Genomic DNA, 16767 nt, shown 5'->3' on the forward strand with positions numbered 1-16767 from the left:
CGTGTCATGCCATGCATCAACCCATGGATCTTGTAGTGGAATGTAAGTGAAGCATGCCACTGAAGAATAACTTGGTCCTCCCAGCCTCTGACGTCTCATTCAAGAACAGATTCAGTGAATTGTGGATAGTTAACTGCCACCAAGAATCGCAGATCCTTCCAAAATGCATGTGCGTAGCAAACACTGGGCTGTTACCTGAAGAACAGCTGAGCGTCATAGAAACCTCCCATGCAGAGTCTGTGGGCAAAACTAGTGCTACTACTACAAGACAAGATCTTATAGCTCGACTATCATCAGATCTCACTAAGGAACAACAGAAGAAGCTATTTGCCATTCTTCAAGAGTTCTCTGAATGCTTCAATCCACAAGTGAAGAGCAATTAGACAAATCGACAGTGAAGGGATTAGCACTGGAGACCATCAACCAATAAGCCAGAGAGCATACCATGTGTCAGCAACAGAATGTTGAATAATTCGCGACAAGGTAGAGAAAATGATGATGAATGACATCATTCAGCCTTTGCAGAGCCCATGGTCGTCACAAGTGGTCCTCATCAGGAAGATTGTGTTGATTACAGGAAGCTTAAGAAGATAACTAAAAAGGACGTTTACCCTCTTCTGTGAACTGATGATTCGCTAGATTGTCTGAAGGGGGCTAAGTTTTTTTCACCATGGACTTGTACTTGGGATACTGGCAAATCAAAGTAGATGAGGCTGATTGTGAGAAAACTGCATTCATCACCCCTGAGGGCCTGTATGAGTTTGTGTAATGCACCAGCAACTTTTGAAAAGATGATGGATAGTAATCTACGTCACCTGAAGTGGACAATTTGTCTTTGTTATTTAGATGACATTATAGTGTTCTCAGAGACATATGATGAACATATAACAAGACTGAGGGCCATTCTTAAGTGACTCCAACAAGGGGGACTGAAACTTAATCCAAGAAAGTGTCTCTTTGGAGCAAAAGAAATCAAAATACTTGGACATCTTGTGTCAAATGAAGGTGTGCAGCCTGACCCAGAGAAGGTGAGATCTATAACGGTCCTATTTCTAAAAGTATCAGAAATGTGAGAAGCTTCCTCGGATTATGTTCTTATTACCGTTGTTTTATCAAAGACTTTTGTATCAAAGCCAGGCCACTCCAAGAGTTGTTAAAAGCTGATGCTAAATTTATCTGGGGTGGTGCTCAACAAGATTCTTTCGATGTGCTGCGAAAAGCTCTGTTAACTGACCCTGTACTTGGTCTGTATGATGAGACAGCACCTACAGAATTACACACAGATGACAGTGGGTATGGGATCAGTGCTGTGCTGGTACATATTTTGGATGGAAAAAAGATGGTTATAGCCTATGCTTCTAGGACACTTACAAAAGCAGAGAGAAACTACTTAACTACAGAAAGAGAATGTCTTGCTGTGATCTGAGCCATGAGCAAATTTCGACAGTATCTCTATGGAAAGCCATTCACAGTTTTTACAGACCATCATTCACTTCGTTGGTTGACAGGTCTTAAGGATCCAACAGGACAACTTTCCAGGTGGGCACTACATCTTCAAGCGTATGACATTACCATAGTGCACAAAAGTGGAAGAAAACACCAAGATGCCGACGGTGTCTCAAGAAACCCTGTGCAAGACCATCAAGATTTTGATGAAGATAGTGACTGTCTCACTGCACTCCAGGATCTCTCTGCTGAGCAGGAGAATGACACCAAGATATCTCAAACTATGCTTGCCTTAAATCAGTCAGAGGATGTGAATGGAAATTTAAGGTAGTTTACGGATTACTTTGCAAGAAAAACTTTGATCCATTTGGAAGGAGGTGGCTACCAGTGATTCCTAAACATATGCGCTTAGATGTTCTACAGAAGTTCCATGACAAACTTCAGGCTGGACATTTAGGCTTTATTAAGACATACGATAACATACACAACAGATTTTTCTGGCCAGGTTTATTTAGGAGTGTCCGTCACTTTGTGTCGCACTGTAGAGATTGCTAGAGGAGAAAGGCAGTTCCTCAGAAACTACCTGGCTGACGAATACCAATTCCACCATCCGAAACACCTCCTCAGACTATTTCCAACGTCTGCTAGTGGCAGTAGACAGATTATTGTTTGCACTGGTTATCTGACACATTATGCCATTATAAAAGCTGTGAAAACAGCCGAAGCATCCAAGGTAGCCAAATTCATCATTGAAGACATTTATTAGAACACGGTGCCCCAGTGTCGTTAATTACGGATCAAGGGAATGTTTTTCAATTGAATCTTGTGACAGAGATAAACCGTCGGTGCAACATTACTCGTCATATGACGACTGCCTACCATCCACATGCTAACAGGCTTACTGAACACCTTAATAAGACCTTGGCTGAAATGCTATTAATGTTCATCAGTGTTCAGCACAGCAACTGGGATAAGCTGCTACTTTTCGTGACGTTTGCCTACAACACCGCCAAACAAGACACCACAGGATTTATGCCATTTTTCCTGGTGCATGGGCATGAGGCAACTATGGCGATGGACACTGTGTTTCCGTTACATCCTGATGACATGGAAAACGACTACATCGGCCATGTGTTAACCAGAGCTGCCCAGCTTGGCAATTAGCTTGACTTCCAACACTGCAGGCTCAAGTAAATGATCGCCAAAGGTATGACGGGAGCCACTGCCCTGTTGTGTACCAGCCTGGTGACCTCGTCTGGATCTTCACTCCTGTTCGGAAGATTCGTCTCTCTGAGAAGCTCCCCAGGTGCTACTTTGCATCTTATAAGGTTGTAAGACAGTTGTCTGATGTTACTTATGAAGTTTAAGATTTCGACCCCAACACAAGATGACGAAAGATCAGAGATACGGTCCATGTCCTTTGAATGAAACCATATAAGGGTCCTACCACCCAGGGTAAATTCGAAGCTCCAGCAGCAGGCAACAAGCAGAAAGATGACTAAGAGCATAGTGGCAAAAGGAGTTCTGAGAAGATCACCACCAGGGCGTGCATCAGTCATCGGAAGTCGGAGTATACAGGACCGATGACTTGTTCCCAGAATAGGAGGACGTAACACCAAGACGCTGTTTTCTAAGGAGGGAGCAATGTCGCAGAAGAAGCTGAGTAGTACAGTGGTGTAGTGGTTATGATACTAAACTGTTGAATGAAGGGTCTTTAGTTCAAAATTCACCTGGATTGTACCATTTTAATTTCTGTATTCGGTTCGAGTACATTCTAGAAGTATCCACAAATGTCAAGAATCATTGTACTGGAATGTCCTGTAACTGTATATATACTGTATGTGTTCTGGCCGGAGGCAGTTTGCTCCGCACTCTTGTATGTGCAAGTGCTGAATAAACCTTCGATAAGTGAAGTTAGTGTTTGTCATTCATCTAATTACACCTTCTTCTACATGACAATATAAGCAAATATTTCCATCACGGGTTATTCTACCACATTTTCCTAACAACGGCACTGTGTGGTCATGTTGCAGAAATTTAAAGCACCATATTGTTTAAGAATATAAGACATAATATTAAGCTGAATGTATCTAGCCATTATGTGCTATGGCATGAATGTTCCATGGATATAAGAGTAAACTTAGCTGGTTTTACTTGTCCACCATTTGCATTTTTCATTACATTATGGATGTCAATTATGCCTTCCTGAGACCACTCCTCCTTCAATTTCTCTTTAGGTGTTTCCAATCACATCTGCAAGTGATTAGACCCTTATTTTGCAAATGTAGATTGTACTTCAGGGTGTCATACGGCTTAGTTCGTGAAGTTTCTGTAGGATATTCTCCAAGAAACTTTGCTGCTTGAAGTCCAGTGGCCTATTGAGAAGTAAACATTTCTACCAACAAAATCCCATTCCTAAAGTTCACTTATTTTTAAGATTCAGTATACCTTTATGACTTTAGCTTTTTCCACATAAGCAGTTTCTGTCCTATTAGAACTACTTTCAGATTTCTTCCTACCAGATTTCCTAGAAATCAATGGCACACCCAGTCCATTGAGAGTAGGAGAACAATTTTAAGGCTCCACAACATCCCGGTGATATCAACAAAAATGGAAGTTTACTCAGGCAGAGCCTCACCAGAGCAACCCTACTATTACTGAAATGCAACAAGGTATACTAGTGTGTGTTCAGCAACAAAATCTATCAGCATTTTAACTAAAGGATTCTACCATGCTTTCAAAAATGGATAATCCAGGATAGAGTAATGACAATATTATGAAACGGATAGTTGTTACTCACTATACAGCAAAGATGCTGAGCCATAGATTGTAAAACAGTTTGACAGTCTTTTTGTAGTCTCTATCTGTGATTCCACATCTTCGCTATATGGTGAGTAGCACCTGTCCTTTCTGTAACATTGTCATTCTCCCTTCATTGTAATCTAGTTGGTTAAGCCAAGATTACTACCATTCTTCTTGACACATAACACACTTCCATCACACTCAATGGCAACCACTGAAAGATGTACGTGAGTTACTGGTACATGAGCAGGAGCTGAGTTGGCAAACAACCAGCTCAGGAATATCAGGATCTGTACCCAGCAAGGATTGGCCTAGTTCATCAAGTTGCTCAAAATTTAAGATCATCCACGTTGCACATGTTGTTTATCCAAATTCTATAGAGGCAGAGATACTCTGTAAATGGCCATATGGTCTGTGGTTGGGGTACCTTGAACCACAGCCGGCCGAGCGGTTCTCAGCACTACAGTCTGGAGCCGCGCGACCGCTACGGTCGCAGGTTCGAATCCTGCCTCAGGCATGGATGTGTGTGATGTCTTTAGGTAAGTTAGGTTTAAGTAGTTTTAAGTTCTAGGGGACTGATGACCTTAGAAGTTAAGTCCCATAGTGCTCAGAGCCATTTGAACCTTTTTTTTTTTTTTTTTTTAACCACTACCAGTCATTTCCTTTCCACTGGCAAATAAAGTGAGGGGAAAATACTATCTATATACCTCCTTATGAGCCCTAATTTCTCTTATGTTTGTGGTCTTTATGCAAAATGTACACTGATGGCAGTAGAATGTGCAATGTACCTTTTACTCCTTGAAATTGAAAACTCTAAAAACAATCACATAAAAAGTTGAAATTTTATCACTCCCTTGTCTGTCTTATCATCAGACTTTTGTATATAATGCAAGTTATTCCTTTGTAGATTCCAATTGGTTTTGTGCCATCTGTGTTTAATTCATGGTGGTCATCTAGTTACTAAGGATCAACAACTGTTGCATTAATGTAACTGTTTATTCATTCCTTATAATGACCAAAAAGTATTTAAATATGACACTGTCATAGAAGCTTAATTAAAAACAGAATTAGCCCTAAATTTTTTAAAAAGTCTCCTCACACACTTACTATGAACAAAAATCTTACATATTAACAAACTGCATTTATGATCAATGTTGCTGTTATTCCCAAATACATCTTCAAAACCTTATGTTGTACAATTTTCTGAGTTTATCATTTACACCTCCACCAGCCACAACGACATTGAATGCTGCACGCTAGTATCATAGGCACTTGACATAGTAGCCTAAATATGTAACTAAAGCTGAGGAAAAAGAGGAAATTGTGACAACCTCGTGGCTGGAATGAGCACCTTGGAAATTGAGTGCAGTTCATGGAAAGGGGGGGGGGGGGGGGGGAGTCGAGAGGGAGCTCTACAAACACAGACTAAAAGGAGACTGAGGGCTTTCAGGAGAGTATCGAGTCAGATATCAGCTGGTCTACTCAATTTTGGGCAATACACAAACAATCTGAACTGTTAGTTGTCCAACAGAGTTGAGTGACAGGGTGAATAGGCATCTGACAAACCTGTTGTCATCTAACCCGCAGCGGTGGGACACCAGTTTCCAACAGGAGGAGGCTGTTAACAGGGCTCGTAGGGAAGGCTCCCTTGCCAACTATACACCAGTGTGGTGAACAGGATCCAGCAAGCTCAGAACGGATGGTGCTGCACACCAATAGGCCACACAACCATAGACCACGTGGGATAAAATCAGCACTCAGTAAAATCTCAGAATAACTATGCAGTCTGTGCCCCACAGAGAACATTTAGGTTCCTCATGCAGGTTGCCTAGAGCTGGCAGACATGAGGCAGCCAAGTTAGCTTCTTGTCAAGCAAAATACCTAATAACTGAGGAGATTCTATGACTTCAAGTAACTGCTCACCAAGATAAACTTCTGGTTGCAGATGCACAGTCTGGAGTCGGCAAAAATGCACAACTCGTGATTTTGCAAGAGAAAATTGATAGCCATGATTCAGAGCCCAGTCATGAAGTGTGAAGTTGGTGCTCAGTAGTGCACAGTGATGTAGAGGCATAGTGCAGATAAATATCATTCACACACAGTTCTGTAGAGACTGTGGGACCCACCACATCTAGGATACCATCAATGGCAAAAGCAAACAGTGTTACACTCAGAATCGATCCCTAAGGGACTACAGTTCCTTGTACATATTGGTTGCTAAGAGTTGAACCTATCTGGAGCCAAAAAAATCCACAGAGATATGGGATTCTGGATGAAAATGGGAAACTGCCCTGGAAAACCCATTCCTGCACTGTACACAGAATGTGATGTTTGCAGGTGGTATCATACGCCTTCTGTAGGTCAAAGAGCATTGCAATCAGATTTTGGTCATGCACGATAGTGCTTCATACTGAAGATTCTAGACAGATCTGGTGATCTGTGGTGGACAAGAAAACCCAAAAGCCACTTTGGAATCGCGATATATGCCCTCCAGCTTCGAGGTACCAACAAAGATGTCAATTGACCGTTCATTGAGATAACTTACACAGCACACTTATCAAAGACTTGGGCCAGTGATTAAGTTAAAATATGTGGGACCTTTCCCAGTTTCTCAACAGGAATAATAATACCTTCCTGCCATTGTGAGAGAAATTCTCCATCCTGCCACCATTAGAAAGCCCGAGGATATGTTTCACGCTGTCAGCTTGAAGATGTTTGAGCATTTGTTTGGAGGTTTTGTTGGGTCCAGGTGCCGTATCTTGAGACACTACCACAGTGCTGTGAAGCTCCCATTCACTAAAAGAAACTTCGTATGACAGAGAGGCAAAACATTCAGCAAGTACCACGCAGTCAGATCAGATGTTACCATTTACAAGGATGCCAGGAACTGCTGTAGGCACTGGATGGTCACAAATGCGGCGGAGTTTAGTCCGTATTTGGCATGATGGGGTGTGGGATAATATAGATGATATGTATTCCACTTTTGGATCTGCAGCTTTTGTCTTTCTATTCGAGTTTGTAGTTAAATTATAGGATACAGGTTCCGCCTTTATACAAAAAACACTAGTTTTTTTGCTTTTTACCCAAACACATTTCGGAACCTCTATATCATCGTCAGTGTGTTTTGTTTATTGAAAACTGTAAAAAGTGGACATATTTTGGGTTTTAACTGATCTAACTAAGTGAGGCCAAAGAAAGTATTTTTCTTTTCTTTTTTTTTCTTTTTTTCGTTTTGCTTGTTACAGTGTTTTTACATTGTATGATTTTGCAGGACCATCTGTATGGTGTCCTGCACTGATAGCTCTTCATATGGATGCATTAACTCGCCAATGAAATTCGCATTTACATTGTTTGGTTTGCAGATGATAAGCTATCAGACTTAGCGTCTTCCCCAATGGCAATGGCATCATCTGGCAGGATGAATGTACATGTTACAAGGCCACAAGGATGCTACAGCGGTTTGAGGAGCACTGTAGAGAAATCACGTTGATGTGTTGGCCTCCAAATTCATGTGATCTGAACCCAATGAAACACGCCTGGGACACAATCAGGTGCCAGCTCCTTTGAGCCAACAAACCCGCATCCCATAATATACAGGAACAATGGGATCTGTGTGTAGACATCTATTCTCAAATACATTTGGAAACCTATCAAGAACTTGTTGAAGCCATGCCATGCAGAGTTGCCGCTGTATTGCATTTCAACGGCAGACCAACACGCTATTAAGCAGGTGGTCATAATGTATTGCTCATCAGTTACTTTAACTGTACAAAATTGCTGTGATAACTACTCAGAATTTACAACCACATTCTCAGTATAACATTATCATGACCACTTTTATCCATCAAATTCCTGTGCATCAATTGTTTATCACCAACTGGAGCAATATATTTGTATGCTGCGTCCAGATGACTTGCATTACAGCAATGCAGCTTGTGATATACTAAAATGTTTTGTGTGTGTGTGTGTGTGTGTGTGTGTGTGTGTGTGTGTGTGTGTGTGTGTGTGTGTGTGGGCGCGCGCGCGCGCGTGGGCACGTGTAACAAATTCAGCTATCCCCAGTTGTACTAACAGTTTTTAACAGTGTACATTTGTTTTAATTTATAAGATTGTGAACCCAATTATAAATAACTTCTTACAGAAGCAAATGGAATGGTTTATCATATAATGTAATTGGGATGTTGTTAAATCTTGTCCTTGCCATTTACCTGCATTCAGGCACAGGATGTGAAAAGTAGGCACTATCGTCAGTACATACAACTGCAGTGAGATCATGGCAATCTTGCATACAGGGCACTTCCAATTCAAGGTTCTACACACACTAATCTTTTCATGTGTCGCCAAGAAAATGATGAAATGTGTCTCAGCTCTGCAAAGCCTGCGCAGATGGAATCAAATGCAATGGACAAAAATATGTTTACGACAGGGTCACCATTAACTGTTGTAGCACTTACTAGACAAGTTACAATTCAGTGAATCCCGCAAATTCAATGCTACGCAACAACAACTGATGAGCAGCCATGTCATACAGAAACACATTCTTAATTTGGAGCCATGTCCCTATAATTTTACTTCTGTTCACCACACATCACAAGGACAAAAATTGATGTGGGGGTAGGAACACCTGGAATGGACACAAGCATGGAATAATACTGCTTGGACTGATAAAGTTGCGAAATACATCAACAGCAGTCTACAAGTATATAAAAATTCTCATGCAGTGAAGCATCCCACTTGTCAACAGGGCACCATTCCAGGTAGGTGGTGGAGGTATTCTCATGTGGGAGATGTTTACTCCAGATGAACTGGGACCCATGACATGTCTGCTATATCCATTTCTGTGGAAACAGAAACCACTCAACGCACCTGCTGATCTCTTCCAAACTGAGTCAGCAAATTTTTAGGAAAGCTCCATGGACATCTTGAATCTTAGAACATATTCTGAGCTCAAACATAATGAGCTATCTTGAACAGAATGACTTCCTCAATGCCAACCAGCATGGATTTCGAAAACATTGATCACGTGAAACCCAACTCTTATTTTTCTCACATGACATACTGAAAGCTTTGAATCAAGGCAACCAGGTAGATGCTGTATTTCGTGATATCAAACACATTTGATTCAGTATAACAGCTACACTTATAGTATACATATAGATGCACATGTAGACATGGGAGTTCTTTTGTGGCCCTCCATGTCACTTGAATTTTATCCTACTGAGAACATCTTGGACAATATCAAGTGCTGAAATCTAGTTCAAAGCAGTTTTTGTGTGTTAACGGCTGTGGTTAAACAGTCCCAATCTGAAAACACTTTAGATTTTACACAGAGTCCATGCCCCAATGCCACATAAAATTTCTGTTGTCTTTAAGGCGAAAGGGGGAAATAGACACTACTAGGTAGGTGAGTTGAATTCAGTTGCTCAGAGTGTATACTCATTGTTAAAATATAAGTCAGTTATAAAAGCAAATGCTTTGTAAATATTCTCACAACAAACATCAGTTTTACTGTGTAATTGCAGAAACTATGAAATACACCTAAAATTAAATATATTACAGTACTGCAGTTGGATTTTACCTTCACTAATGTTCGTATCTCTCTGGTTTATTGTCTGTGCACTTACAAATTTAAAACATAAAATATAAATTAAGAGTTCTATACAACTAATCAAGTATGAACAATAAAAACTGATGCACAACTACAGCACTACTTCTTAAGCTTGTTACTTGTAGGAGAGAATAATTTTGTCTCCTCTGGCCTAAACCATAAACTGCAGTCTTCAAATGCAATAGAAGCAAATTCCCATAAAAGCTACCTGTTAATAATACCCTGTATTCTTGCTGATAATATCCATTTAGCGTAAATAGTGAAAATATACAAAAACTGAACACACAGTCAATGGAATTAGAAAAAACTGTTAACATATAAAATACTAATATTGTAGGTCCTCATAGCAAATAAAACTATTAGTACAAGATAATGTGTATGTTACCTTTCCCTTCCTTCTCCAACAACAACAATGCGTTGGTTGTCAGGAGACCATGAAATATCTTTAATGGGTCCGCCAAATGGTTGGAACTCATTTTTCAGTAAATGTTCCTTGTTAACTGTGTCCCAGATTCTAATTTTACCCGACTGATCTAAATTTCAAACAGACAAAGATAAAATGTAGTTAGTCACTTGTCTTACCCAAAGTACAGCTGACAAGGAAGGTATATTAGGATTCAACATCCCATCGATGAAGTCATTAGAGCCTGAATATAACATTGCATGGGCCAATGATGGGAACTGCCTTGAGCAATTTAAGCAAAATCACAAAAAAGCTGGTAAGCCACATAGGAGTTTGAACTATGTTCTACCCACATGAAAATATAGCGTGCCTTTACCTCAGCACATTCAGTCAGCAATATAAACTTTTTAATATTTTCCTCCTAAGGTCTTAATACCGTGCACTGCAAAGCTTAAGACCAAGACTTCCTTTATTGTTTAATACATGTGGAATCGCAATATGGAGTAATAAAAAAGAAGCTGAAATAGTGAAAAAGGTGAAGAAGATTTAAAGATATCATCTCCACAGTACATGACTGAAGTCACTTTTAAACATAGATAAAAAATGAAACCTTAAAGAAATGGCAACAGAGATTCCAATAACAGAATGACCATCTAGGATCTGTATCCACATATCTCAATGAGACTCTTCAAGGTCCTAGAATCAGGTCATATCTGCACCTTCCCCCTTCCCCCACCACGACTACGTAATGGAAAAATACGTAGCAAAGAGACGTCCACAGATTTGGACTGGAGTTCTGGGATACTGACTTGGAAACTTTATTACAGAAAATAAGTAACTATCCCTACTAGAAGGGCACATGTATACTCCAGTGACTTGATGATAGTAGTAACAGGTATTACTAGGGCAGAACTAGAAACAAATAGTCAATATATTAAGGCACTGCTTCGACCAAACATTAAAAAGCTACACATAAAACAATATGGTCCACAAAGGGAAAATATCATGACAACCAAAAATTAGAATAAATAATTCTCTGACCAAGACGTATGTTGTTCAAAGGTACTATCAGATGTACGTTAACGCGAAGCAAAATTTTCATAAATGTATATAAATTTTCTGCTCACAAGTTCTTAATCTAATGAACAAAATCCCAATGATCAGCAAAAATAAGTTCATCTACCTCTAGATATCATTAGATTGTATCATAAAACTGAACTTGTTTCCATAGTACGTTACACTGCAAATGTGTGGGTAATATGGCACAACTGACTAACTTTTAACTAGCTCTATGCAGAGTACAGAGGAGCATGTTACTGAGATTTATATGTGGATACAGGACCACTTCCATATAAGATTTTTTTCACGATATTAAGACTATGTCACTCAGATCTAGTAATTAGAAAGAAGTGAGCCCAACACTAGTCATGAGGAAGGACACAGAAAAAGCAACCGACATATTAAGACAAAGAGCAAAATCCAAGGAAGAAATGATGTATAATGCAAGAACGGAAGAAGGGTTGGCATGAAGAACCAACAGGATGACAAAGCTCCGAGTTCTTTCATAGTGTGAAGGAAAGATTTCAGATGAAGTACAATCCTTCCTCAAAGAGTATAATAAATTTTCTTACTCCACATACCTCAACAAAACAGGATATGAACTTAATAGTAATAGTATGCCGAGAAACAGGAACACTGGACCATACTGTTTGACACTGTATTTATTTCAGTGCCACCACAATAGATGAAACAGCTGGAACAGGGGATGAGACAGCACACATCATAATGATGAACCAGATACAGCACAAGTTAAATAAACTAACCAAAAAGGTATCCAAGAGACAACTGGAGATTAACTTCACAGACAAGAGCGGAGTAATATAAATTCACTATAAGGAATTAATTATGCAACTAAATACAAGCAAAGATTGCAGGGTATACAGGGTGTTACAAAAAGGTACGGCCAAACTTTCAGGAAACATTCCTCACACACAAAGAAAGAAAATATGTTATGTGGACATGTGTCCGGAAACGCTTACTTTCCATGTTAGAGCTCATTTTATTACTTCTCTTCAAATCACATTAATCATGGAATGTAAACACACAGCAACAGAACGTACCAGCGTGACTTCAAACACTTTGTTACAGGAAATGTTCAAAATGTCCTCCGTTAGCGAGGATACATGCATCCACCCTCCGTCGCATGGGATCCCTGATGCGCTGATGCAGCCCTGGAGAACGACGTATTGTATCATAGCCGTCCACAATACGAGCACAAAGAGTCTCTACATTTGGTACCGGGGTTGCATAGACAAGAGCTTTCAATTGCCCCCATAAATGAAAGTCAAGAGGGTTGAGGTCAGGAGAGCGTGGAGGCCATGGAATTGGTCCGCCTCTACCAACCCATCCATCACGGAATCTGTTGTTGAGAAGCGTACGAACACTTCGACTGAAATGTGCAGGAGCTCCATCGTGCATGAAACACATGTTGTGTCGTACTTGTAAAGGCACATGTTCTAGCAGCACAGGTAAAGTATCCCGTCTGAAATCATGATAATGTGCTCCATTGAGCGTAGGTGGAAGAACATGGGGCCCAATCAAGACATCACCAACAATGCCTGGCCAAACGTTCACAGAAAATCTGTGTTTATGACGTGATTGCACAATTGCGTGCGGATTCTCGTCAGCCCACACATGTTGATTGTGAAAATTTACAATTTGATCACGTTGGAATGAAACCTCATCCGTAAAGAGAACATTTGCACTGAAATGAGGATTGACACCTTGTTGGATGAACCATTCGCAGAAGTGTACCCGTGGTGGCCAATCAGCTGCTGATAGTGCCTGTACGCACTGTAGATGGTACGGAAACAACTGGTTCTTCCGTAGCACTCTCCATACAGTGACGTGGTCAACGTTACCTTGTACAGTAGCAACTTCTCTGATGCTGACATTAGGGTTATCGTCAACTGCACGAAGAATTGCCTCTTCCATTACAGGTGTCCTCGTCGTTCTAGGTCTTCCCCAGTCGCGAGTCATAGGCTGGAATGTTCCGCGCTCCCTAAGACGCCGATCAATTGCTTCGAATGTCTTCCTGTCGGGACACCTTCGTTCTGGAAATCTGTCTCGATACAAACGTACCGCGCCACGGCTATTGCCCCGTGCTAATCCATACATCAAATGGGCATCTGCCAACTCCGCATTTGTAAACATTGCACTGACTGCAAAATCACGATCGTGATGAAAACTAACCTGTTGACGCTACGTACTGATGTGCTTGATGCTAGTACCGTAGAGCAATGAGTCGCATCTCAACACAAGCACCGAAGTCAACATTACCTTCCTTCAATTGGGCCAACTGGAGGTGAATTGAGGAAGTACAGTACATACTGACGAAACTAAAATTAGCTCTAACATGGAAATTAAGCGTTTCCGGACACATGTCCACATAACATCTTTTCTTTATTTGTGTGTGAGGAATGTTTCCTGAAATTTTGGCCGTACCTATCTGTAACACCCTGTATATGTTGAGCTGAATGTGGTGAAGTGACAAGGTTTCTGTGGACCCCATGTCTGTCATTTGGAATATGCCGCAATACAGTGACACAGTAAGCAAAGTACATTGGAAGACTTGACACTCACCACTGTTGCAGTGTATGTCCATACTGGAGTCACAGAGGCTATTTCACACTCAGAGGAAGTGTTTCACAAAGTGGTAGAGAGAGAATGTGTTGCAGACAGTGGAAACTTTTAAAGAAATGCTGATATTACCAGATTTGAACTACTTCGTATCCTCAGTGGGCTATGACATCGAGATCAAGATGGGGAAGGATGCACTGGTGTTGGGCATAGAGGGTTGTTTGGTTTTGCATCCACACCATGGGCACCGTGGACTTCACATCAGTTGACAAAGACCTCAGGTGCTGTAAGCTAGGAGGAAAGTGTGCATGCTATCCTAGACCAATTGTATTGAGGTTCCTGACAATTGTATGCTGGCGTGTTGTCCTCCATAATTTCATCATCAGTGTGCAAGTCACTGAGGCAGCGTTGAATAAAAAGGCTTGTATTATTTGGCTGAACTACCCCAGTTAGCATCTACTGGCTAGTAATGCAACTGATAATTTCATTACCGGTTGGTACTTACAGCCACTAGCTGTTTTTTCAGACACTGACATGAGGCACTCCCATACCTGGGCAGTGTGGTGGTAAAAACTATTTCACCTCTTCATGGCTTTCTGGATTCCAGAAACACTATGCTAGTGCCAGGGAAGCTGTAAACCTCGTGTTATATATATTTTGAAGTAAAGTGCGGTGAAGAAAGAATTGAGATTTCATCAGTAATTAGTAAAAAGTTAGCAAGTCGATAATTTTAGTTAATAAGTAGAGTTATCTTCGTAAATAATAAATTAGCTGGAAACTATTATCTCTGAAAATAGTTACTAAATGAAATTGTAAAGAACAGGTATACACAATAAAAAGTTACAGTCTGCTTTAGTTTCCTGGCAGCAAAACTATTTAAATAACAGCCATTAATAAAAAAAGTAAATGATTAAATAAGTAAATAAATAAATGTTCCATGTAATAAGCACGATACATCAATTTTCAGAGCATCACAAAGAAAATCAAATATAGTGGTTACATGAAATGAATTCAAACAGCCATGTCTCTTAGTCCAAGCTGAATGTTAAAGTAACAATAAACATAGCCACTATCAGAATTCTGTGTCTCAGAATATGCACAAGCTGAAACACTATATTGAAACACTATAAGCTTCAGCAGTTTGCTACAGCAGTTCTCTAAATTTTGGCAATCTTCTTTGTCTGTATGTTAAAAGAAGTGTAATAAAAGTTCAGTCATAATTTATTTCACTTTCTGATATGTCAGACAGTAATTCTGTCCAAAACGATTAGCAAGCAAGTTTTTGCTTGGTTCCCACGTTTCAAGCCTCGGTTCTCTGCGATCTTCCATTCGCAGAGCACATTACAGGGACCAACACTCCCACTGCGTTGACCATCTCTGCTCACTGGCTATTGCTCACTGCTATGCTGAATATAAAATGCCTTATTACTGTGCAGGACCTGTTGTCTAGTACAGTGTCTTTGACTACTAATCAAGACATCATCGTTCTTGGGTTCAAATCACAGCAATGCTAAGTGTGGTGTGATGGTACTGTGATTGCAACTGCACACTGAAAAGTTGCTTCAATAGCATAGACATGCGGTTTAATAATGTGGAAGTAGTATTCATGTAATGAGTAAGTAACCTGTGAATCTGCAGACTTGCTGAAACACTCTGAGATATATAATTATGAGGTTACACAACATTCGAGAAATGATTGTGAAGGGATACCAAGGGTCACATGTTAGAGATGCCGAAATACACTGTGATAATCAAGGAAGTATCATCTGCACCAGTTCTATGCCAACATGGCTATACACTGAGGTGACAAAAGACATGAGATAGTGATATGCACATACACAGATTGTAGTAGTACCATGTATACAAGAGTGCTGCAACGACAGAGCTGTCATTTGTACTCAGGTGATTCATGTGAAAAGTTTCCAATGTGATTATGGCCGCACGACAGGAATTTTGGAAATTGTTAGAGAATTCAGTATCCCAAGAGCCACAGCATCAAGAACGTGCCGAGAATACCAAATTTCAAGCATTACCTCAAGGCACTGGGAGCAGTAACGTTTGCAAAGAGTTGTCGGTGCTAGCAGATAAGCAACACTGCATGAAATAACCACAGACATCAATGTAAGATGTACAACGAACATATCCATTATAACAGTGCAGCCAAATACTGCACTGACGGGCTACGGCAGCAGACGACAGACACGAGTGCCTTTGCTAACAGCACGATGTCACCTGAAACACCTCTCCTGGGCTCTGACCACATCAGTTGGACCATAGATGAATGAAAATTGAGGTCTGGCCAGATGAGTAATGGTTTCAGTTGGTAAGAGCTGATGGTAGGGCTCGAGTGTAGTGCAGACCCATCTTGTCAAAAAGGCACTGTATAAGCTGATGGTAGCTCCATAATGGTGTGGGCTGTGTTTACATGGAATGGACTGGGTCCTTTGGTCCAAGTGAACTGATCATTGATTGGAAATGGTTATGTTCGGCTACTTGCAGGCCATTTTCCGCCATTGATGGACTTCACGTTGACAAACAACAATGGAACTTTTATGGATGTATGCACCATGTCATCAGTCCACAATTGGTCTGAAAAACATTCTGGACATTTCAAGCAAACGATCTGGACATCCACATCACCAAACCTGAATCCCATCGAACATTTATTGGACATAACCAAGAGATCAGTTTGTGCACAAAATCCTGCTCTGGTAATCTCGCAATTATAGGTAGCTATAGAGGCAGCATGGCTGAATATTTCAGCAAGGACCTTGCAAGGACTTGACAAGAGACTTCCAAGGACTTGTTCAGAAGTCAGACATGATATCAGGAAGTATCCCATGACTTTTGTCGTCTCAGTGGAATTAAA

At 40.6% G+C, this 16767-nt stretch overlaps 1 protein-coding gene across 1 annotated transcript in view; it reads right to left on the reverse strand.

The window, feature by feature from the left end:
* LOC126195538 (actin-interacting protein 1) overlaps positions 1 to 16767 on the reverse strand; it is a 177767-nt gene that overhangs the window by 151534 nt on the left and 9466 nt on the right. The window contains exon 4 of the mRNA XM_049934165.1: positions 10242 to 10389. Coding sequence (XP_049790122.1) covers positions 10242 to 10389 — 148 coding nt within the window. The remainder of the gene's footprint in view (positions 1 to 10241; positions 10390 to 16767) is intronic.

This window comes from Schistocerca nitens, chromosome 1 (assembly GCF_023898315.1).
Source record: "Schistocerca nitens isolate TAMUIC-IGC-003100 chromosome 1, iqSchNite1.1, whole genome shotgun sequence".
Lineage (NCBI taxonomy): Eukaryota > Metazoa > Arthropoda > Insecta > Orthoptera > Acrididae > Schistocerca > Schistocerca nitens.